The 22,682-nt window shown below is 58.0% G+C and overlaps 1 protein-coding gene across 1 annotated transcript; it reads right to left on the reverse strand.

The window, feature by feature from the left end:
- Positions 1 to 1,351: 1,351 nt before the first annotated feature.
- On the reverse strand, positions 1,352 to 17,520 carry AHDC1 (AT-hook DNA binding motif containing 1). The gene is made up of 2 exons (XM_079697879.1): positions 12,672 to 17,520; positions 1,352 to 2,425 (listed from the first exon to the last, which is right to left on the reverse strand). The coding sequence occupies exon 1, from the start codon at positions 17,503 to 17,505 to the stop codon at positions 12,715 to 12,717; it is 4,791 nt and encodes a 1,596-aa protein (XP_079554005.1). The 5' UTR covers positions 17,506 to 17,520; the 3' UTR covers positions 1,352 to 2,425; positions 12,672 to 12,714.
- Positions 17,521 to 22,682: the final 5,162 nt, after the last annotated feature.

The following is a 22,682-nucleotide window of genomic DNA, read 5'->3' on the forward strand; positions in this document are numbered from 1 at the left end:
CATCCCCCAGCCCTCAACCCCCTCAGCGAGCCCCACCCTCTACCCAGCCTGCCCCACCTGGACAGCCTTCCCTGATCTCTTCTGCTTCCTCAGCAGCCCTGAACACACTCATTTTCTCCCTGCGGGCGATTCTTGGGGCTGAAAACAAACTCCTCCTGGCCTCTCCCACTGGTGCCTTTGAAGCCACCCACCCCTTCCAACCAGCCTCCCCCCTGCCCAGGGGTGACCTTTCCAAAGCCCTCTCCCCTCCCCAAACACACACACAGTGTCTACTCCAAACAGACCTAGCCACGTGTGGCTTCCACCCCCTGCCCTGCTCTTTCCTCCTCTGGGAACTCCCTCATTCTTCTGCACCCCGGTCTTGGCCTCCAGGAAACCCTCGCTGGGTCTTACTGCCCCTGCCCCGACTCCCAGCCCCACCCCGGGCTGCAGCTTGAGTGCAGTGGATGCCTCCGCCCTCACCGCGCAGGAGGGTGGGAACAACGGCGTCTTCAGCTGAGTCTTGGGGCTGCACAGAGGGCGCTTGGTGGGAGGCTGAACCTTCACATCCAGCACAGAGAGTGCAGTTTTAGGGACTGTTACCTGCTCCTGTCTGAACCCTCCAGCGTCCTTTTTCAGACAGGGGTGCCCAGAAGGTGGGGGTCTGTCTCCTGCCTCAGGCGGAGGGTTCCTCTGACCCTCCCAAGGCCTGGGCCTTGCCGGTAGGGTCAGGGAGGGGGGCAGGTGGTGCAGAGCTGTCCCTTGGGGTCTCCTTGAGCTTCAGCAGGGAGGGACAAAGAGCAGAGCTTTAACATAAACTGGGTCTATGGGAAAAGCTGCTTGTTAAGGACCAGGCAGCCCAAAGTGGGCTTATTTGGTCAAGGGCAGCCAAGAGCTCCCCAAGGTCAGGGGGTGTGATACAGTTCGGCCCTGCCAGGTCCACCAGAAATAGGCACAGGATTAGGAGTTTTCTTTTTCCAAAGTTTACAAAAGCTGGGAGGAAATACAGACCCGGCATTTGGGGTTCAGAGTGGAAAGAAAGGAGAAGGCAGATGGGTTTGGCCTAGTCAAACCCTGGAGTTTGCATAGGCAGAGGCAGGTGTGTTAGGATAAAAAAGAGGGGGGCCTGGAGACAAAGGAGACCCAGGCCCTGGGGTAGATGGGAGACACACCAACAGGGGATACTCCAGTCTTTGTGGGAACGGGGAGTGTCCCACAAGGGTTCTTGCGCTCAGGATTGATGGGTGTCTGGAAGACAGGTATCCTGAACCAGAGTACAACGGTGGGGCCCAAAGGCTGAGGGGACACAGGACAAATGAAGGGGCTGGAGTCAGAGACCTGGGACAGAGGATGGAGTAAGGGGGTCTAGAAGCAGGGGAGACCCAAGACCGGATTTATAATGGGGGTTCCTCAGGGAGAGGAAACCAAGGACTTGGGGGAGAACAGGGGTCTCAGAATCATGGGAGACCCAGGACCTAGGGCAAAAGAAAGCTCTAAAAGGCAGACTCCTTGGACCTGGGACAGAAAGCATGGACCAGGGGCCACGAAACCCCAGGGGGCAGTCTGGGGAGCCCAGAGGCAGGGGAGACCCAGGGCCTGGGGTGTAAAGGAAGGGGCCCAGATGCAAAGGTGACTCAGATCTCAGGCAGAAGGGAGAGCTCTGAGGGAGGGAACATATGAAGGTATTTCAACTCCTCTGGGGACCCAGTGGCTGGTGACGACCCCCAGCTGTCACACCCCTTCCACTCTGTCCACCCTCACTCACCCCCTTTCACAAGACACGAGGTTGTTTTTTTTTTTTTTTTTTTTTTTTTTTTTGCTTTTTTTCATTTCTTTTTAATACAAACTTGGATCTTTGGGTGTGTCCTGCCAACAGAAAACAACAACAACAACAGAAGAGAAAACCCAAAAGAGTGAAAAATAAGAAAAAAAAAAAAAAAGCTCCCGCAAGAGGTTCTTCTCCCTCCCCCCGACCATGCGAATTTGCACACCACGGGACCACAGCAGGTTTACAGAATGCAATATACAATCCACGATTTATAATAAAACAGTATATACAATAAATAGGATATTGTTCATTTTTGTCAAACGACCTGTAGATAAATTTCTCAGTGCATACTTGCAGGGGCTCTGGACACCTTGAGGCCCTGCTCGCAACCTCTTGCACACGCTCGCGTTCTCTCTCTCTCTCTCTTTTTTTTGTCTTTTTCTAAAACTGTGTTTTGTTTTTAAGTTTTGTACATTTTTAAAAAGTATTTACAATTGCTGGTTTTGTGCAGAAAGGGCTCACCTTCGGCTTCTGCGTGGAGGAGATGGGCAGGGAGGGGTGGGGGGGCGATGGGGCTGTAGGGGGTGCAGGGGAGGTGGGGCGGGAGGCAGAGGGGCAGGCGCCTGCCGGAGGACCATGTGGACGCTGGGAGGGGTCTTGGCGTTGGTTTTCTGAAAGCTGCAGAGAAACACAAGAGAAGAGGCAGAAGTCAGCGGCAGGGACAGACCCTGAGCTCTGGGAACAGGGAGGCTAAAAGCGGGACCTCTACCTGGTTCCTACCAGGATTCTGAGAGAAGGGAACTGCATTGTTCCTTCTCACAGAAAATTCCAAGTGGCCCCATCCATGAGCCTCTGGACTGCTTCTGGCCTGCTCTGAGCTCACTTTCCCCATCTGTAAAATAGGTGTGTGTCCAAGGCCCACACCACTGAGAGGTAAAGGATGTGCTGGATGAGGAGCTGGGATTCCAGGCAGTGCAATCTGTTCAGAACTTGAGCTGAGTCAGACACAGCTGAGTTCAAACGCTAGCACCACCATTTAATAGCTCTATGACCTTGGGAAAGTCAGTGAATCTTTGTGAGCCTCAGTTTACTCATCTGTAAAAAGGGGATAACAGAACTATCCCGTAAATTTGTTGGGAAGGTTCAGTGGTTTGAGGCAGATTAAGCCTGGTCCATAAATGTGTCATAAGTGATTCTAATTAGTACTAGTCATTATCTTCATGGGGCGTGGGCCAGCTAGGCTCCCCAAGCCTCGGCTTCCTCATGTAACATTTCGTTTAGTAATCCCTCCTACCTAGGCTGTTCTGAGGAATGACATAATGCGAAGACAGGGCCTTAGCACAGCACAGGTGTGAACCACTGCTTTAATTTCTTCCAAATCCAACCTTCTCCCCATTCCCTATCAATGTCATTCTGTTCCTTAGAGAGGTGAGGTGATGAGGAAGTCTGTCTGAATAAAGGAATAAAGAAATTGCCCAACACAATACCATCTGTGTTTGGCTGCACCCCGCCTTCCTGAAGCTCAGAAAATCTCGAGTCCCCAGTCCCTACAATCACCAGACAATAGAGATCTCAAGTACCCCCTTTCCCTAGACAGTCAGTCCTAATTATGTTTGCAGGGCTCTGGGGACCTGACTCCCTATCCAGACCCCTAGCTTTGCTGGGGTGAGTGGGAAGATGCCCAGGGGGAAAGGGGTGGGCTCAGTTACTCTCAAGACCTCCAGTCGTTAGCCTGGCTCTTTTAGAGCTCTGTGCTCTTCTCAGAGCCCTGAAATTCATGTCTCCTACACTGGGTGAGTGACCAATCCACCAAAATTAAGGGGCAGGCGTGGGGGTCCTAAAACCACCTTCTGAGACTCCTCAGCAAGCCATCCACCCTCCCCCACCCCTGCAGGAACCAGGCAGCCACAGAAAGCCTTCCCTCTCTTGTCCTCTTTCTTGGCTTCCCTTTCCAACGGGGCCACATTTAAATTCTGCTCAGCCTTGGCTGCTGTCTGCTGGGCAGTCAGCCCCCAGGAAGACTTTTGTCCCGAGGCTGGACTTGCCAGGACTCCCCTCAGGGAGCCAGGTGGGCTCCTGGGAGGCGGGACAGCACCCCATCCTGGTGCCTCAGCCCAGGTGGCATGCAGAGGCATGAGGGGGAGGGTAGGAGCTGCATCTTTGTTAAGCTGTCAGGTCTCCTGCTGGTGAGGGGAGGATGGAATATTAGCCATAGGGGTAAGAGGTGTGCTTGTTATGGCGACAGCTGTATTACAACTGGGGTGATGGGGAGAAAAGCTGTATTGCAACTGGGGTGATTGGGGCAGGGGATACAGTTGGGGTGGGTGTCAGTTCTCCAGTTAGGGTGATAAACAGGGTGGGGAGATAGGTTCAGCTGGAGGGCTGGGGGCATCTGTAGGACAGCTTTACTGCAGTTGAATAACAGCCGCCAAGCTAAGGAACCTCTGTTGGGGTGACAGATATGGTGTATTGGGGTGACAAGTGAGGGGGAGATTTAGGACGGGCGGCTCCAAACTACTTAGCAAGCGAACTGTGCTGAACCCCAGCCTCCCCTGCTCCCCTTAAGGGCCCCGGGGCAGGCTGGGAGCCTCTGCACAAATCCCTGTCACCCCCGCCCCCTCCAGCCCTTAGCCACTGCCAGTGACCCTCTCCAAGCCAGGTCTCCATGGTGATCTCAGCCCAGCAGGCAGCTCCTGCCAGAACCATTCCCGTGGTGCCGGCGGCCAGGCAGCAGGGAGGCTTTCTCACCCTCTGCTAAGCCACCGCTGTCTCACCTTCCTCCTAACACCGCCCTCCCCAGCTTTCATGACTTGGCCAGAATCTGGGGGGATGGTGGGGGGTGGGGGATGGGGAGAGAATCAAAAACAGAGGTTCCTGAGCCAGGGAGAAAGCAGAATGCTATGGCCGTGCAGAACCCTGACTTCACCAGGTTCAACACGCCACGGAACAGAAGCAGTGCTGCTGGGCCAGGTGGCCCAGTGCTGGGCACTGGAGACAAAGCAGAGAGCAAGATGGATCTGGTCCCTGCCCTTGAGGGGCTCACAGAGCACAGAGGGAAGCAAAGCGGACCCCAAACCAGGCGATCACATGCAGGGAGATGGGGGTGTGTCAAGAGGAGCCCTGGGGGACTCAGGGAGCACAGCGGGGGCACCTCACCCAGCTTTGGTGAGAGGGACTGTGGCTCTTCAACACACTGCTGAGCACGGCGCCCAGCACATGCTGGGGTCAACGATGTGTGCCGACTGAACGAAAGAGCCATGACCGGTCTAAGTCCGATCGGCGAGTCAAGGTCCAGGTCAGGTGTTCCACATCTCCGGACGCCTCCTCAGACCGCCCTGTTACCATAGCTACTGGGGCACTTATCATTCCCTTCTGTGCTCCTCCTGGGCAGAGACCTGCGTGGGGTACCTCTGTATCCCCAATGCCAGCATGTGGCTGGCGCCCCAGGATGCCAGCCATTGTTCACGAGACTTAACCTTTTAGTGCCGCCATAACGAAGGACTGCACGTTCCAGAGTCTCATGCTCCAGCAGTTTTACCATCTGTGAGGCCAGGGCTTTAAGTGGTCTCTGCCTGTCAGTGGGCGCTGGCGCTGGGGGTGCCAAGGAAGAGCTGAGCAGGGATTTAAAATGCTACAGATCACATATAAATCAGGTTGTCCAAAGAGAGCGGCTCTCCCCGGCAAAAGGAGCATTCATTCAAGCAACCAGCAGACATGTATTCATAGCCACTAACTGCCAGGCCATGACCTAAGGTCTAACCCCACCTTCTAGTCTCTACCCTCCAGAAAGGGGTCTCAACATCAAACAAGGCAGTGGAGCAGAAGGCAAAGAGTGCATGAGGATTTGAGAGACGGATATGCTGTGTGACCCAGGGCAAGTCCTTTCCCTCTCTGGACTTCAGTTTCTATGTAAAATAAGGGGGTTGAACAGGGAATGGCAGAGATCTTCAGGCACTGAGATAGAGCACCAAAGACAAGGGGTCAGAGACAAATCACAGCTGCCCAGGGAGGCTGATCCAGCCCTTCTGATGTCTTCAGGCAAAGTCAGGCTTTTGAGTCCCTTAAATGTGGAGAGGATACTGCTTCCCTGAGGCCCAGACCACGCCTGACAGATGGAGATACCCTCTGGACCCAGAGTTCTCTGAGGGATGAAGCTTCCAATTGGGGATAGGTAGGCTGTGGCATGTGGGTGGGTGTGTGGCTCTCCTCCTCACTCCAGGGAAGTTTTTCAAAATCTGTCCACCAGTGACTAGAGGCATTCCTTAAACTCTAGCTCTGCCAGTCATTCCCTCCTTAGAGATCTTCTCCTACCTCCCCCCACTGCTGGGCATAGAGAGGGATGCTAGTGGGACCAAATGGGGTTTACATCCATGGTTACCCACCAAGCTTCTGTGACCTTGTGTGTATCTCTCACCTCTCAGAGCCTCATGCTCCTTACCTGTCCTGGGAGGAGGCTATACACGCCCCCACCCCAAACACCCACACTCTCCACCCTCCTGATCGGAGATGCCTATGTAAGGACAGGCATCTGTCCCACATCTGGGTATGTGCTGGGCTTGCAACTGAGTGGAGGCTGAGGAAGTGGCAAGAACATGGAACTGGGTGATCCCCAACGGGCCTTCCTGGCTCTACCTTTCCGTGCTTCCCTGCCTGGGTGGCTCTGTGTCTTTGGGCGAGTCCCTCTTCCTCTCTGTAAACTGGGAGGCGCTGAATTTACAGAACTCCAAAAGCTCAGTTAGCCTGAGAGTTGGAACTGGTTTATTTATACACCCCTCATCCTTAGGAGCGCATCTGATATCAGTAGGGCTGAGAGAAACCAGTTCGTGCCCCATTCCCCGATGCCTAACCTTTTCTCTCACAATTCTTCCTAGTCTACATGCCCTTCTTTGACTCCAGGAAAAAAAAAAAAAATCCTGACCCTTGAAGTGTCCCCGGCAAGATGAGACACTGGGGAGACAGGGACAGTGCACAGAGATGAGTAGCACAGAGATGAGTAACCAGCCTAAAGGAGCTGATGGCATGGTGAGGAAAACATTCCCCGGAAGGGCTGTCATGGATGCATAAAGGGCTGGAGATTAATTGCACCTGGGAAGGATCCTGGAACGCTTCTTGGAGGAGGCAGTGTCTGAGTGAAAGATAGGAAATGACAGGTGGGAGATGGATGATGACTAGGAAAGGGCGGCCCAGGCCAGGGAACAGCTAAAGCAAAGACGCAGGGCACACTGGGGAAAGGGCCTGGAAAGCTCCCTCCCGATCCCACAGTATAGAGCTGGAAAGGGAGGCTGTGTGAGCAGGAGGTCAGGGCTGAAGAAGCAGCCTTGAATACCCAGAATACCAGGTGAGGAAGTCGGGCCTTTATTTTGGAGGCAAGGAGGCTGGCGAGGGGAGGATGCAATCAAAACGTGTTAAGCAATGAAGTCACAAGAGCGGACATGTTTAAATCAATTCATCCAGTAAATATTCTGGGGCGGGGGGGAGGTTGCTCCAGACACCATGCATCCCAAAATGCTGAAGGACATTCAGCAGCCACAATGGGGGCTGTGGGCTCAGGAAGCGGGGGCAGGTGTTGGAGCAGAGACCTGGCACACACTGGCTGTGCTGACCCAGGTGGCTGAGCTAGGGCTATAGCTTCCGAAGCCTCAAATTTGTTCAAGACCCATTTTCTGCCCCCCCCGGCCCCCCCAGGAAGCTCTTGCTGTCTGCCCTGCCCGTGGTTCAAGAGGGTGGTCCCTGGTATTTCCGGTGGGAGCATTTCAGTCCCTCCCCTGGAGAGTGATGCCCACATGGAGGCTTGAAATGAACACCTGCTTCAAGGCTGTAAACTCCATGAGGGCAGGACACAGCTCATCTTGTTCAGTGGTACCTTTAGTACCAGATGCAATGCCTGGCCCAGGGCAGGCGCCTGGTTCATGCTGGTTGAACACAGAATTAACCTACTTCCTCCTGCCCTCCAGCACAAACAGAGGGCACTATGGCATCAAAAGTTAGGATGACAAGGAGGGCAAATCTGCTGGGAGAGAAATCATGAAGTATTACAAAATCACAAGGCAATCTTCTTTCAGATTATCTGTACCAAAAGAGAGGACTGCTGTGGATAACTGTGTGTGGATAGAGTTTCTAGCTGACCTGGGTCATTTAGGAGTCTGGGTCCTGTTGCCCAACAGGCTTTAGGTCCCTTGGTGTGGGGTCTGTGGCTTACCTTGTCTCTGGACCGCCCAGGGAGGACTCAGCCCCACTGTTAAGGCATATAACTAGGTGGTATTTCACAGCCTCCTGCCAAAGGCCCCAAACCCATACTAGAATACAAGCTCCTTCCTAGAAGGGAAGCATGAAGAGCAGGTGAAGGAGTGCTGGCTACGGAGTCCTGAGCTTGGAGGAAAGGGTCAGAGGTGTGTGACGCGCACAGACGGTGGGGAGGTATTTTATTCACCCATCTACCAACCACTGATTACATGCTTCCTGTGTGCCAGGGACAAGCTAAGTGCTTCACGGGTAATCTCATTTAATTCTCACAAGAGATGCAGTGAGGTGACGTGACTCACCAGGTCACACAGCTGGTAAGGGATGGAACCAGGCTCTGCACGGAGGCCTGTTTGTGCCCACAGGCATGCTCCTAGCCACCACCCTCCAGTTTCAGGGCCTTGCTCCCTTGGGTTCTTCTGGGTCCACAGGGATGTGGGGAGATGGGAGAGGAGGAGCGTGAGAGGGCACGCTCATGGAGAGATTGTATTTCCAGGAAATGAGGGCTCAGCACAAGAAGGCCTGGCCTGAAAATGGTGGCAGGAGAGGCAAGAGATAGGATTGGAGGGAGGATAGCCCCAGAGAGTGGGAAGAGGAGCCCAGGAGAGGCAGGGCAGGCCTGGCTGACCCCTGACCTGAGGGCCTCTTGCCTAGGGCCAGAGACAAGATCAGGTGACCTCTTGAGGTTTCAAGACATGGAGAGACAAAGCCCAGAGCGGCCAGTGCCTGGCCCAGGTCCGGCCATGCCTGCTGACCCTGGCTGGTTGGTGGCCTTGGAAGCCGCCTTCTGCTCCGGTGAGGCCCCAGTTGGTGTAACCTTGGAGGACCCGTGACATTTCTCTTGGCCTCAGGTCAAGGCCTGAGAGGGAATAGGGAGGAGAGGGGGGACTCGAGATCCCTAAACACCTTGGAGGGCCCTTCCCACCCTCCCACCCTTTCCCCAGGGTCTGGAAGGGCTGATCTTCAGCCGTGAGGGCCCAAGGCGGAGCCAGTCTGTCTGGCTCTGCATTCCATCTAAGGGACTAGAAGATGTTTGCGGGGCCCAAGTCTCCCTCACCTCCCCCATCCCCACCCCACCCCGGCCCCACTTCCCTCTCTGTCCCATCAACTCAGCTCCCAGACCATTCAGGTCCCACATTCCCCACTCTGGCTCCTCCAAGCTTTCTTCTTCTAATTCACATTGGGATGTGACCTGCCCTGGCTCATGGTTTCCTCAGCCTGGAATGCCCTTCCCCCCGTCTCCATCTCCGTGTGTCCAAATCTTGCCTATTCTTCAAGGACGAGCTCAGATGTACCTTCTTTCACAGAACCTCAAAATCCATTTAAAATGTCAGACCCAGAAAGGGTTGTAGTGAGCATCCAACCAACCCGTCATTTTGCGGATGGGGAATCAGGGGCACAGAGTGGAGGGGCAGCAGAGCATCCAGGCTGGGAGGGGCTGCAGTACTGGGTTCAAATCATGACTCTGCCATTTACTACCTATGGATCCCCTGGGCAGGGTTCAGAGTTGTACCTGTTTCCTCAACTCTCTGATGGGGGGGTGAGGGTGAGGACTCCGCACATTCCAGGCTGCTGTGAAGGGTCAGTGAGGCAGTGTTGCACAAAGGGCCCAGCATGAATATATGTCCCTTTTCTCACCAAAGGGGCAGAGAGGTGACTTCTGACCCCATGGCCTACCTTCCTGGTGCACGAGCTTTGCTTCTCCCTGCCACTTCCCACCAGGTGTTTTGAGGCTCTCTGTGTGCTTGTTTTAGCTTTTTTGGGGTGGATGGGCACTCTGAGGACAGGGGCCACGTCTGCTTTGTCTTCCCCGTGCCTGGTATCGGGACGGGCATGGAGGGGCTCAAGATGTGAGGCTAAGCTCAGTGACTGCTCCCCCTGTGCCCAGGGTCAGAAGGGCCCACTGCCCGTTGGTGAATGAGTGTGTCACTGTCCTCCCTGCTTAAGCCCTCTGTTGACAGTGACACTCCCTCTGTTAACTCTTTTTCCTCACTGTTCTCCTCCCCTATATCCCCAAGGCTTCTTCACTCCCACAGTGATTGTAATCAGTCCTTGGGCGGGGTGCGGGGTGGTGGTTTTGCCCTAGATGAGCGAGTGTTTGGATAAAGAAGGGGGACAGCCCTCCCACCACCATGGTCCAAGCCACCACCACTGCTTGCCTGGGCTACTGCAGCCGGTCTCCCTCCTTCAACACGGGCCCTGCTCCACTGTGGCCCACGACATTCCAGCTGAGAACGCTTCAGTGGTTCCCCATTTGTCTTGGGACAAAGTTCAAACTCCTTCCAATGCCCTGCATGATCTGGCCCTGCCCCCTCACCCCCTCACGCAGTGTTGCCGTCCTCCCATCGGCTCCTCAAAGCTGAGCCGCTTCCTGCCTCAGGGCTTTACCCACTGCTGTTCCCTCCGCCCAGAATGCTCTTCCCATTTCCCATTTGGCTGACGCCCCCTCATCTTTCAGGCATCAGCCTCAGCATCTGGTCAGCTGGCCGCAAGCCCTCACGGCCTCCTAGCTTTTCTCCTCTTGCACTGTCCTTCCTACAGAGATAATTACCAGATGCTTTGTGTCATTCTGTTTACTGTCTTTCCCGCTAAACTGGAAGCCCCCTGAGGACCAGGACCTTGTTTGAGGTGTTCACTGCTGTGTCCCCAATGCCTGGCATGCAGTGGGTGCTGGACAGACGTCTCTGGCTGGAACAACTGAATGCATCGGTTTGAGGACAGTGCTGTCAACTCCCAGCTCTGAGTGGGGAGCGGGGCCAGAATGTGGGGCTGGATGGCATCCCAGTTCCTCCTGCGTTCAGGCCTCACTGGGTGGTTCCATTATGTATCTCACTGAGCCGTGACCTGCCCAAACACCCAGCCCCCTCACCCGTTTATTTTCCCACCCAGAGCCCAGGAGGAAAGGTTTTCAGATTATTTCGCATGTCTGGATTATCCATGAGACATCTCCCCTCCAGTGAGAAGGATCAGGAGTTTGACATTTTAAACCCTAAGCAGCTTCTCCCTGGCCTGCTTCAGATCTGTGGCTCTGCTGCTTGCAGTGAGGTGCACGGGGAACGGAAGGCCATTTTAATCTTGGTCTGGTTTCATTAGGAGGAAAAATATGCTGTCCCCCAAGGAAGTCTGGTCCACTGTCTCTGCCATGCAGAGTTTTAAGAGCCCAAGAGATTATCAAAGTCAACTGCCTTCAGCGGATGGGGAAACAGAGGTGGGGGGGTTGGGTAGAGTAGGGGCAAAAGCTTGGTCAAGGGCATGTAGCAAGTTGGCCAGTTGGGGAGTGGTCCTTCCCCAGGCCTCTTGACTCCCATGTGCTGCCCTTTGCCATCTTCAGGCACTGAGGGAGCTGAGGTCAGGCAGAGAGGGGGTAATAAGTTTCCACTGACATGACTTCAGGACCCTGAGTCACGGTGGCTTCGAACAGCCTTCCCAGAGCAGGGACGGGGCTTTCCAGGAGCCCTGCTATTCATTCTGCAAGAAAAGGCACTCCCAGGAGGCTATAGTAGTAGCAGAGGTGGCAGGGAGTGAGGGGCTCAGACAGGCCCCCAGCCCACTCCATCACCACCCACCACGTCTGGGTCAATTTTTGTAACAGGTCTGTTCCAAAAGTGGGATCTCATGGGCCAGTTACGGCTGCATTTCTGGAGCAGGTTGTTCATCAAGAAAATGATTCCTCCAAGTCTGTCCCGTTTTACCACTTTGGGGGCATTTCCCCTCTTTTATTTTCCTTTGCCTAAACACAAAATCTTAAGAAAACACAAGGAGGTGACAGTACCTGATAAAACAATATCTGAATACCTAACAATATTTAACGGAATTCTTTTTTTTTTTTTTTTGGCCGCGCAGTGCGGCTTGCAGGATCGCAGGATCTTTGTTCCCCAACCCGGGATCGAACCCACGCCCCCTGCAGTGGAAACGAGGAGTCCTAACCACTGGACTGCCAGGGAGTTCCCTAATGGAATTCTTAAGAAAAGCATTTGGCTTCATGAAAGGGACTGGCTTTTTCTAGGTAGGAAACATCCTGCCTGGGGATAGATCTGCTGGCTACAGGTCCCCAGGCACAGGGAGATCCCAACACCCCTGTTGAAAAAATAGCCTTTGGGGTACCCTGGGAGAGCACAAAAGGACATACTGACCACACCCTCAGTCTGGCCCTTGCCAGACTGCATCTTGAACTAAATGAAGCTCCCAGGGAGACAAGGAAGCAGGCAGGGTCAGTATGCTGGATGGGCCTCGGCGGATAATTATCCAACCTGCTTCCTTCTCCATCTGTCACATGCAGGGCGATGCAAACGCCCTCCCTTGCAAGAGGTCAAGTGGTGAGTGCTTCCTGGGACTCAGGTGGTCCCTGCCCAGGACCTAGCATGGATGAGGGAAATGAACGCTTGAGGAACCGAACTAGATGGCCCCATCCAGTCTATGGTCCTCCAGCCATTTCAATAATGGGACCCCCTGAATGCCCAAGCCCCACACTGGGCTCCCCACCCATGGCCCCATCTCCTCCCTAGGACTGTTCCTAATGCCAGACTTCCTGAATCCCAACTCGGGTCCCCAGTCTTGTCCTCAAATCCTTCCTGCTCATTGCTATACTTCTTCCCCTTGCCCAAGCTCTAATGTCCTCATCCCCCACCCCACCCCCACCCCCCACCCCCGCTTCTTCCCACCGCACCCACATCCTCAGACTCACCCAGGAACAAAACCTCGAGGTCCAGTCGGCACTTCAGTTGGCACTACAGGGAGGTGACGGTGAATGTGTCCTCAGGGTGAGGTTCCGCCATGGGCCCCAAGAAGCCGCTCTTGGGGCCCCCACCCAGGCCGGGATGCGCCTGCGGCATAAAGCCTGGATACCTGTAGGCGGTATCCTGCAGGGGCAGCAGCGAGTCCCTCGGCACAGGGGATAGGGTCAAGTCACTAAGGAGTGGGCAGCCATAGCCAGCAGCAGCTGCAGCGGGGCCACGGGGTGGGCCGGGCGGCCGGGCCATCTCCAGTGGCTCCTTGTCGGCCTTAGGTGTGGCCGGTGGGCTAGCCAGGTGTGGGGCACTGAGGCACGCAGCCTCCGTCCTGCCCAGGAAGTCAGCCAGCAGCCCTGAACCCACCTTGCCTTCATAGGGCGGGCTGCGGGCGGCCGAGCCTGGCGGGTACCAATACGCCGTACCCTTGCAGCTGGGGGAGTCGTAGTGGGGCTGGCCCAGCGGCAGGTCCCGGCAGCTCAGGTGGGCCTGGGCTGCAGCTGCATGGCTCAGGCTGGCCCCCTGGAGCCCATGCTTGAGGGGCTCACAGGCAGCCAGCTTTGTGGGTGGCGGCCGCAGCTCTTCCTTGAAGCCCAGGGTCGGGGAGCAGGTCGGGGAGTAGGCCTTCTGCAGGCCAGCATCAAACACCGTGGGCGGGTGGGCCAGCGGCGGGAAATGCTTGCCATCCAGCTCAGGGGCACCGAGGCTGGGCGAGTCGCAGTGGAAGCCTTGGCCGAAGGTGCCGTCCGATGGCGTGGACGGGTTCATGGAGTAGGGTCCCATGAAGTCACAGGGATCTCGCTCGCCCACGCTGAAGGCCCTCGACTGCGAGGGCAGTGGTGACATGCTGCTGTCCCCGCTGTAGTAGTCCAGGCCGAGGTCTGGGCTGTCCTGGAACAGTGGGTTGACCGGCTGGGGCTTGGGGATGAACTTGGCTTTGGCCGCCGCCCCGCCCCGCTCCTTCTTGGCTGAGCAGGCCCCGCCACCCCGTCCACCCCGAGGCTGCCGGGGCCCGGTGCTCCGTTTGGATGGGTAGCCCGCGGCGCTGGCCGAGGCAGTTGACGGGAAGCCCAGATGCGAGGCCTCGAACAGGTCCACCTTCTTCCGCCGTCCGCGGCCTGGCTTGGAGCTGCTCTGGAAGAGGACGCTCTGGTTCCAGTTGTAACCGGGGGCGGACGATGCCTCGTTCCAGTCCATCATCAGTTTCTCCAGGCTGGACAGGCTCGACTGGCCCTCGCTGCTCGAGGCCTCGCTGTTGGCACGCCGGAAACCGCCGCCGACGGGCTGATTGAACTGGGTGCTGTCGGAGGACGACTCGGAGAAGGTCTCGGACACGGCTGTCTGCTGCTTCACCTTCTGTGGCGTGTAGTTGGAGATGTCCAGGATCACGTTGGGCTCGCTGACGTGGCAGTCGAAACCGGGATTGTAGAGCTGACTGAAGGCCTCCGAGGCCCAGTCCAGGCCTCCATAGCCCTGCCGGAAAGGCCACTGAGAAGCCCCCGCAAACTGCCGACAGTTCTCAGGCGAGGGCTGGAAGGAGGAGGACGACGAGGACGCGGCAGAGGTGGCAGAGGCTGTGGTGCCCTTGGGTACCATGTAGCCGCCGGGTGAGACCGTGCTGGCCCGGCTGTCACAGCGCAGGGGTGTGGGGGCCGAACCAGAGAAGGGGCCCCCCTCAGAGCTGTTGAAGAAGGACGCCTTGCTTGGTGGCAGGCAGGGGCCACCGGTAGGCGGTGGGGCGTAGCCAGCGCTGTGGGCGCTGCTGGGTGAGGCAGGGAGGCTGTTGCCACTGCCGTAGGCAAAGCTGCAGTCCTTGCTGTTGGCGCAGTCCTGGCCCGTAAAGGGCTTAGCGGGTGCGAATACACTTTGTCCAGCCCCGTAGCCCCCATACTGTGGGGGGTAGGTGTTGGTGGGCGGGTGTGCGGTAGGTGAGCGAGCCACGGCAGAAGGCAGAGGAGCCAGCTTCGGGAAGGTCTCGGCTGCCCGGCAGTCTGAAGTGCCGGGGGTTAGCCCATAGCTCGCTGCCCGGCCCGGCGGGAAGGTCTGGCGAGTGGGCAGAACAGGCTGGAAGGAGGGGTCCGCCCCAGCCCCGCTGCTGCCCACCGCCACCGGGCTGGCCTTGGCTCCCCGGCTGGGGAAGGTGGCCAGGCCCCGCTGGGCGGGCAGGGCGCTGCTGGGGGGCCCTGTGTAGGTGCCTGATGCCTTCCGGGACTCGGGGCGAGAGGCTGAGAGGGCAAAGTCCAAGAGGTCGGAGGAGTCATCCGAGTCGAGCAGTGAGCGAAAATAGCCGGTGAAGAGGTTTTGGCGCTCCTGGCTGAGCTCCGTCTGGCCCGCAGGTGCGGCTGTGCTGTAGTAGCTGCCACGGCCCGAAGCCCCGCTCTCTAGCCCCGTGGAGGCAAAGGCCCGAGCCTCGGTACCCTGGAACCCGCAGTTTCGGCCAGCTTGCCCGCCTGGGTGCCCATGGTGAGGGGCCCAGCCACCACCCTTGTCCCCGGCCCACTCAGTGCCCGCCTCCCCAAAGCCTGGGCCGCTGGGCACCTGTTCCGGGAACAGAGTCCCGTTCTTCCGGGACCGCCTCTTGCGTTTGGGCTTCCCAGTCACAGCGTCTACCTCCCCCCGGCCCCGTTTGCGTGGGTGCCCCAACTCAGCGAGCCCAGGGCCCCCGACCCCAGCGGCTGCCACGGCCACCACCTTCTTTTTCTTGCCGATGCCCTCAAAGAAGTCGCTGAAGGAGCATCGGGCCGCCTTGGCCGCGTGGCCCCCACCCCGGCCACCAAAACCGCCTGCTTTGCCACCTCGCCGTCGGAAGCCCTGCACACGGTGCAGGAAGTGGGAGATGCTCTGTGTGTCGGGCGCCTGGTGCACTGACTCGGGCTCACTGGGTGTCCAGCAGCGGGGCGGTGAGCACCGCCCAGCGCACTGGCTCTGGCGGTTCAGGAAGGCCAGCTTGGCGAGGACGTCTGAGTACTCGGCCTTGCTGTCGTTGGCATCTGCTGCGTAGGACGGCTGGGGAGATGCCAGCTTCTGCTTCCGCCGCCGCCGCTTCTTCACCTCCGGCATGGCCATGGTGGCTGCCGCCACAGTGGCTGCCTCGGCTGCCACCACCGCTGGCTCCTTGGGCTTGCCGGGGCCCAGGAGGAGGTTCTTAGGAGGGCGGCCGCGCTTACGCTTGAGAATGATGGGCATCTCGCCGGGTGGGAAGACCACCACCACGTTCCGCCCATTGTTCTTCATCTTCAGCAGCGGGGTGGGCTCTGTGGACACGCGCAGGCCCAGCTCCTTGCCCTCCACGCTCAGGCTGCTGCTCAAAGACGACACCTTGTACGTGGTCTTGTTCCGCCGGCCCAGTGACACGGGGATCTTGGCCATCTTCACCACCATGCGCCGCACGCCCCGGCACTTGCCTCTGCGGGTAGGGACCACTGGGGTCTGGGAGGATTCGGGCTCCAGCTCTGGGACTGGGCCTGGGCCAGGCAGGGTGTGAGGTGGGGGTGGGGGCGGGGGCGGGGGCTCAGCCAGGGCAGCCGCCAGCCCTGTGGGCACAGGCAGGGGCAGCAGACGGCCCTCGGGGCCGGCGTCTGCCTTGCGTCCCCGTCCGGCTTTCCGTCGGCGACACAGGATCTTTGGCCTATCAGTGCGCCGCAAGGCGTATTTGGGGTGACCCTCAGGCCCAGGAGGGCCATGGGGTGAGCACAAGTCCAGGCGCAAGGGCTCAGCCAGCGGGCAGGGTCCCAGGGGCTGCTGGGGCTCCAGACGGCGGCTAGGGACGTCAAGCAACTTGGGCAGGGGGTCAAGTGCCTGAGGGTCGAGCAGCTGCGACTCCAGGGAGTCGGGCAGGGTATCTAGGGCCTGTAGAGCCAGGCCCGGCAACCCCAGAGGATCAGCAAGGGGTTGCAGGGGCGGCAGCTCCAAAGCTTCCCCGAGCGGCTCTAGTGCCTGCGGGTCCAGGAAGCGGGGCTGGGGGTCTAGGAGCTGAGGCTCTGGCTCAGGCGACGGTGGCTCGAGGGCCTGGGCCTCCAGCAGCTGGGCCTCGGGGCAAGTAAGGGAGGCCAGCTCACTCAGGATGTCCGCGTCAGCGAGTTCTGAGTAATCAGGGCCGTCAGGCTCGGGCTCTGGTGGCAGACCGGTGGCCGCGGCCGTGGCTCCGGGACTATGGCCTTGGCCGGGCTGGGGACTGTCCCTAGGCTCAGGCTCAGGCTCGTAGAGGGGGTGGCTGGACCGCTCAGACTTGGCATGGGGAGTGGCCCGCTCCTCAGGGCTGCGGATGCTGTTGGCCAGGCTGGGTGAGGAGAAGAAGCTATACTGAAGGTCCCCGGGGGGCGGGGCAGGTGGGCGGCTGAGCCGGAGGCCACCGCAGTCCAGGTGCACGCCGCTGTGCTGCAGGTCCTGGGAGAGCCGGGTCAGGTCCTTCATGATGTCAATCAGCTGGACCACTGGACGCAGGTTCACCCGCCCGTTGTCCCAGCGCCGTCGGGAGCTGCTGCCGTCTCCCGCGGGGGTGGGGCAGCGGGCCTGGGAGACAGGACGGGCCGCCCTCGGGGGCAGCGGGTCGTCCCCCTTGGCAAGGACTGGTGGGCGCCGGGTGCTGGGGTCCCGGCGTGGGGGTGGGCGCGGGTTCTCGGAGAAGGTGTGGGCGAAGGCCTTGTCGGGTGGGCTGGCAGGGGGCCGGGCGGGAAGCAAGGGCCGGGGGGTGGGGGGGCCGCCGGGGTAGTACTTGGGCTCCCGGAGGTAGTCAGGAGAGCTGCACACGGCACTGGAAGTCACCACCAGGCCCTGGGGCTTCACACGCATCCTGACCTTGTCCTCCGAGGGCCGCCGGGCGGGGCCGGGGCTGACATGAGGGTGCGAGAAGCCGGGACCAGGACCTGCCGGGCAGCACAGGCAGGAGGTCCCTCACCGAACGAACGCCTAAGTCCTCATCAGATTCCCATGTCCTCAGTGATCCCCTGCACCCCTCCCCTGAGTCCCCTCCCGAAGCCCCATCCCCTTGTTGACTCCCAGCTTTTCCTAAACCACCACACGCATCGTGAACCCCCATGGGCTCCGGTTCCACTTATTGACAGCTCACCCACTTTTGTCTAGACTCTGGCTAAGGGCTGCGGAAGAACAGTTCACCCGCTTTTGAGAGGGAAGCCCATCAGCAAGGTGGATCAAACGTCAGGAGAGGGCCAGGCCCCTGTCAGAGGGCCCGGAAGTCCTACCAAGGACACGGCCTCTTCCTTCTTGCCCCATCCCCAGGGCTCTAGGAGAACCCCGGCCACTCACCCTCGGCTCTGTCGCCTGGGCTGTCACACTGGAGATCTCTGTGGGCAGCGAGACAGGCAAGAGGAGATCTCAGTGGTCTGCTGGCCACAGCCCAACCACTGCCCACCTGCCCACGGGGCCCGGTCTCCCCCACATACCAACCCCAGCTCCCCCAGTACTCCCTCCAGCGCACACCCAGCTGACCTGAAAGAGAGAGGGCCCCCGTGCCTGGGGGCTCTGCCAGTCGCTGGCTGTCAGCTGGGGGTGCTGTGGAGCAGCTTCGGCCTGAGCCCAGGCCTCGGGGCGTGGACAGCGCCTGGAAAGGACCACTGCAGCTCAGGTTTAGTAAGCACCTACTGCGCGCCAGGCACTGGGCTGGAAGCTGTCCAGGCATCGTTTCATTTAATTCTTCACACCAATCCTGCGAGGTAGGGGCTATTAATAACCCCATTTTGCAGATGAGGAAATGGAGGCTGAGATGAAGTGACATCATTCACTCATTCATATACTCATTATTTATGGAGTGCCTACTTTGCACAAAGACTGGGTAGACAAACACTTATCACATTATTGTAAGTGGCTTAATTATTAGTGAGATAAGAGCTGCAAAGAAAAACTGAAGAGTGCCTGAGGTCAGAGGTTTAACAATCATACCAGGGAGTCAACAACGACAAAAGCTCATATTCTGGGGACACTTTCTCTGCTGCCAAACACTGGACTAAGTGCTTTATATGGATTACCTCATCTCACCCCCCTGCAAACCTGAGATCAATACGATTATCATCCCTGCTTTCACAGTCGAGGAAACCATCCGCTGGAAGGTGGTAAGCACCATGAAGGCAAGGATTTCTGTCCTGCTGACTTCTGTGTATATCTCCCAACCCCCGGATCAGCACATGGCCCACAAATGTCCTTCAAAAAATATTTACTGGGCTTCCCTGGTGGCGCAGTGGTTGAGAGTTCGCCTGCCGATGCAGGGGACGTGGGTTCGTGCCCCGGACCGGGAGGATCCCACATGCCGTGGAGTGGCTGGGCCCGTGGGCCATGGCCGCTGAACCTGCGCGTCCGGAGCCTGTGCTCCGCAACGGGAGAGGCCACAACAGTGAGAGGCCCGCGTACCGCAAAAAAAAAAAAAAAAAAAAAAAGAAAAAAAAATTTACTGAACGAATGAATGAATGAATGAGGCACACAGAACCATCAGCCCTGCCTTTCCCCCTGAGGCTCTCTCTCTTTCCTCTCCAGACCAAAAAGTGGGACCCAAGTAGGATGTGGAAGGAGGAAAGGAGATTAAGAATGTGAAAAGGGACATTCTCCGCCCTCCATGCCACCTCTAGCCTCCATCCGGCCCCTGCTACATATTTTTAGAGCCCTCTTTATTTCACCTTCACAGTATTTATCATGACTGCAGTCAATTACTTGTATAACTGGATGTTCAGTGTGTCTGCTCCCCAAGTATGGGCTCTTCAGGGGCAAGGACTGTGTCTGTCTTGTTTACCATTGTATCCCCTGACCCCAGGACCTGGGTTATGGATGCTACATAAATATTTACCGACTGACTCCCTGAGCTGGTCAGGGCAGAGTTGGGATTTAGATCCAGGCCTGTCTGACACCCAAGGGAGCCTGGGGACTCAGGGCCCTGGCTGATCCCCAGGAGCTGGGGTTTGGGGGAGCAGGGAGCTGAATGGTCCCTGACCACTGGGAGGATCGCTGCCCAGGGTTGTTAACTCCACAGGAAGACTGCAGAGCTGACTTGGGGACAGGAGAGTGTGGGCAGGGACACTCGTCCACTCGCCTTTGGTGGGTGGCAATTTGCAATCTATGAAGCCCCTCCACATATATGACCCACTGAATCTTCACCTAACCTGGGAGACATGGTTTACTGTCTCCATGTTACAGAGGAAACAGGCTCAGAGCAGTTGTATAACTTGCCTGAAGTCACATAGCTGCTAAGTGGCAAGATTCCTATAATTCTATCAAGTCCAAAGCCTCCTTCCACTCCCAGCCCCCGCAACTCTCCTTCAGCCACTCCTGAAAGTGCTCCTTCTAGAGCTGTGGTCTCACTTAAGGCTGGAAGGAACCTTAAAATCATCTAACCCATTGGCATCCAAACCCTGGGCCTGGGGAAGCTATGTAACCTTGCAGACACCCAGACCCTAGTCCAGGGGAGTCTGACTCATAAATCTGAAGGGACATCTGGGAATCTGTATTTTTTTTTTTGCGGTTCGCGGGCCTCTCACTGTTGTGGCCTCTCCCATTGTGGAGCACAGGCTCTGGACGCGCAGGCTCAGCGGCCATGGCTCACGGGCCCAGCCGCTCCGCGGCATGTGGGATCTTCCCGGACCGGGGCACGAACCCGTGTCCCCTGCACTGGCAGGTGGACTCTCAACCACTGCACCACCAGGGAAGCCCAGGAATCTGTATTTTTAATCGGCTCCCCTAGTGGCTACGCTGTTCTAGTGCCACCTCGTGTGCCTCCCATTTTACAGATGAGGAAACTGAGACCGGAAGAGGGAAAGAGACTTTGCCCAAGACCACAAAATGGCATGAGGAGGGCCTCTTTGTTGCTCATCCAGGCAGAACATCCCCTGTCCCTGCAGGTCCCAGGCCTCAGCTGTTCCTCACTGTCCCATTTACTCGATCACTCAGGGTTCTGTTCTTTCTCATGCCTGCCGGCAGACTGTGGCCTGGCCCCTTCCAGGCTAGGCTCTCTCTGCTTCAAGAATCTCACTGTCGCTCTTGCAGGAAGGACTGTGGGTAAGACACTCACAAAGGAGGGAAGGGGCTCAGACTCTGTGGAGTCTCCAGGTCAAATTTCCAACAGTACGGTTGATCCACAAGTGCTGCCCTCTTTGAGATGCCTACCAGAAGCCATCATCCCTCCCTTACTGAGGGTGGGGCTCACCAACCCTCCTTGCTCTGGAGACCTCCCACTTGGGGCCTGAGGGTGTGATCTTGGCAGAAGAGAGAAACCTCCTCTCCAGCGGTTGCTTCTGTTCCACCCACCCGTGAAGACCTTTGGGCACGTCGTCCTGCCAGACCTCCTGACTCTGTCCACTGCTCTCTCCCGCAGCCTCCAGGATCTGAGGGAAGCAGCTGGCACCCCTCCCCACCACACCCAGGCATCCATTTTCTTGGACCCCTCCCAAGGGCACCACCTATCCCACCTCTGTGAACAAAGTCGAAAAGGTTCTTCTGTCCATCTGTCTGCTTCTGGGTCAGTGTGTCTGAGCCTGCCTATGGGGACACCAGCTGGCTGGGAGGGAAGGGGGCTGGGGGCCCCAACCTGCTGTGCACAGTGCCGGGAAGGGCCAGCCCACATCCTTGAGTCCCCAGCCCCACCCTCCCCCGCTGCGGCTGTGACCACCCCACCCCTTCCCCAGGCAGCCTCCCCTCCCCCACCCACAGCCTCCCCAGGGGAGCCAGGCTGCCAGCCCCAGCTCTCACTTCCGGCCTCATGACCCTCTCTCTAGCCTGCATACTCCTCCCCCCACCCCCCAACACCATTTCCCTCCCAGCCCTGACTGAAGGCTCAGGGATGTCCTCAAATGGAAAACTCTGCATCAAAGGGGCTATCACTGCTGCTGTGAAACTTCCCCCATCACCTCCCTCCAGGGCCTTTATCTCCCAGGATCTGCCCCCTTCAGGAACTATGCATCACCCCTCTCAACTTCCTTCTCTTCAGCCCCCTCCCCGCCACCCAATTGTACCTGAAGATCTTCTTCCAACCTGACTCCAGACCAAAATCATAACAAAAATACCAATGATGAAAAAAATGATGGCAGCTGTCACTTATTTGGCATGTAAATGGAGGCTCAGAGAGGTTAAGTAATGCCCTTAAGGACAAACAGCCATGACAGGGAAGAGCTGGAGTCTGCACTTAGGTTTGTTGGGCTCCTCTAAACCAAACTTCTTCACTGTCCAGAGAGTCACCCCCCTTCCCTGAAGCTTCCTCTAACTGTCCTAGTCCCAACCACCAGTTCTAATTTTCGACTTCTAATCTACCCCCACCCAGCTTCGGCACCCCTCCCACCTAGGTCATCCCATGCACTACCCTCCCTCACCACTAGGTGTCCCCTTAGAGCCACTGACGCCCCCGAGGGGAGCAAGCCCCGCCCCACCCCCTGGAATCATCAGGGCTCCCCACCACAGCACAGCACACCCCACCCCACCCTACCCCCAGCCACACAGAGCTCCTTTGTGCAGCCCTTGTCCACCCCCTTCCTGCCCGGAGCGGGGCACCTGGCAAGCAGGTCTGCCCCAGACCCGCCCCCTGCCAGCCCCCAGCCCTGGGTGCCAGGTGTGTGGGCACCAGCGCCAGCTCTGGCTGAACCTGAGGGTCACCCTGCCGGGCAGCCCTCCCTTCCTCTCTCCGAGGTCACCCAGGGACTGTGCTTCCCGCCCTGCTCCGCCCCCATCCCCTCCTGCCCTTGGCCCTTCCAGACTCCTGTCCTTGTCTTTCCTTCTGTCTACTGGAGGACTTCCCTCCTCCAGCCCCACCAGGCCCTCCCCACAGCCTCGCACCACCGCCCACCTCCTTCCCCTGAGAGCTCCTTGTTCTGCGCCCCCCCCCCCCCCCCCCCCCCCCGCCCAGGTCTGAAGAACTCCTCCTCCTGGAAAGTTGCTGCTGGAAAGGAAGTGACTTCAGCAATTTGGCCACAAGGCTGGGCACTGCTGAGCCCAGCTCAGCTGAAGGCTTGCCCAGCCCACCTCCAAAGCACAAATGG

Source organism: Hyperoodon ampullatus (assembly GCF_949752795.1).
Source record: "Hyperoodon ampullatus genome assembly, chromosome: 2".
NCBI lineage: Eukaryota > Metazoa > Chordata > Mammalia > Artiodactyla > Ziphiidae > Hyperoodon > Hyperoodon ampullatus.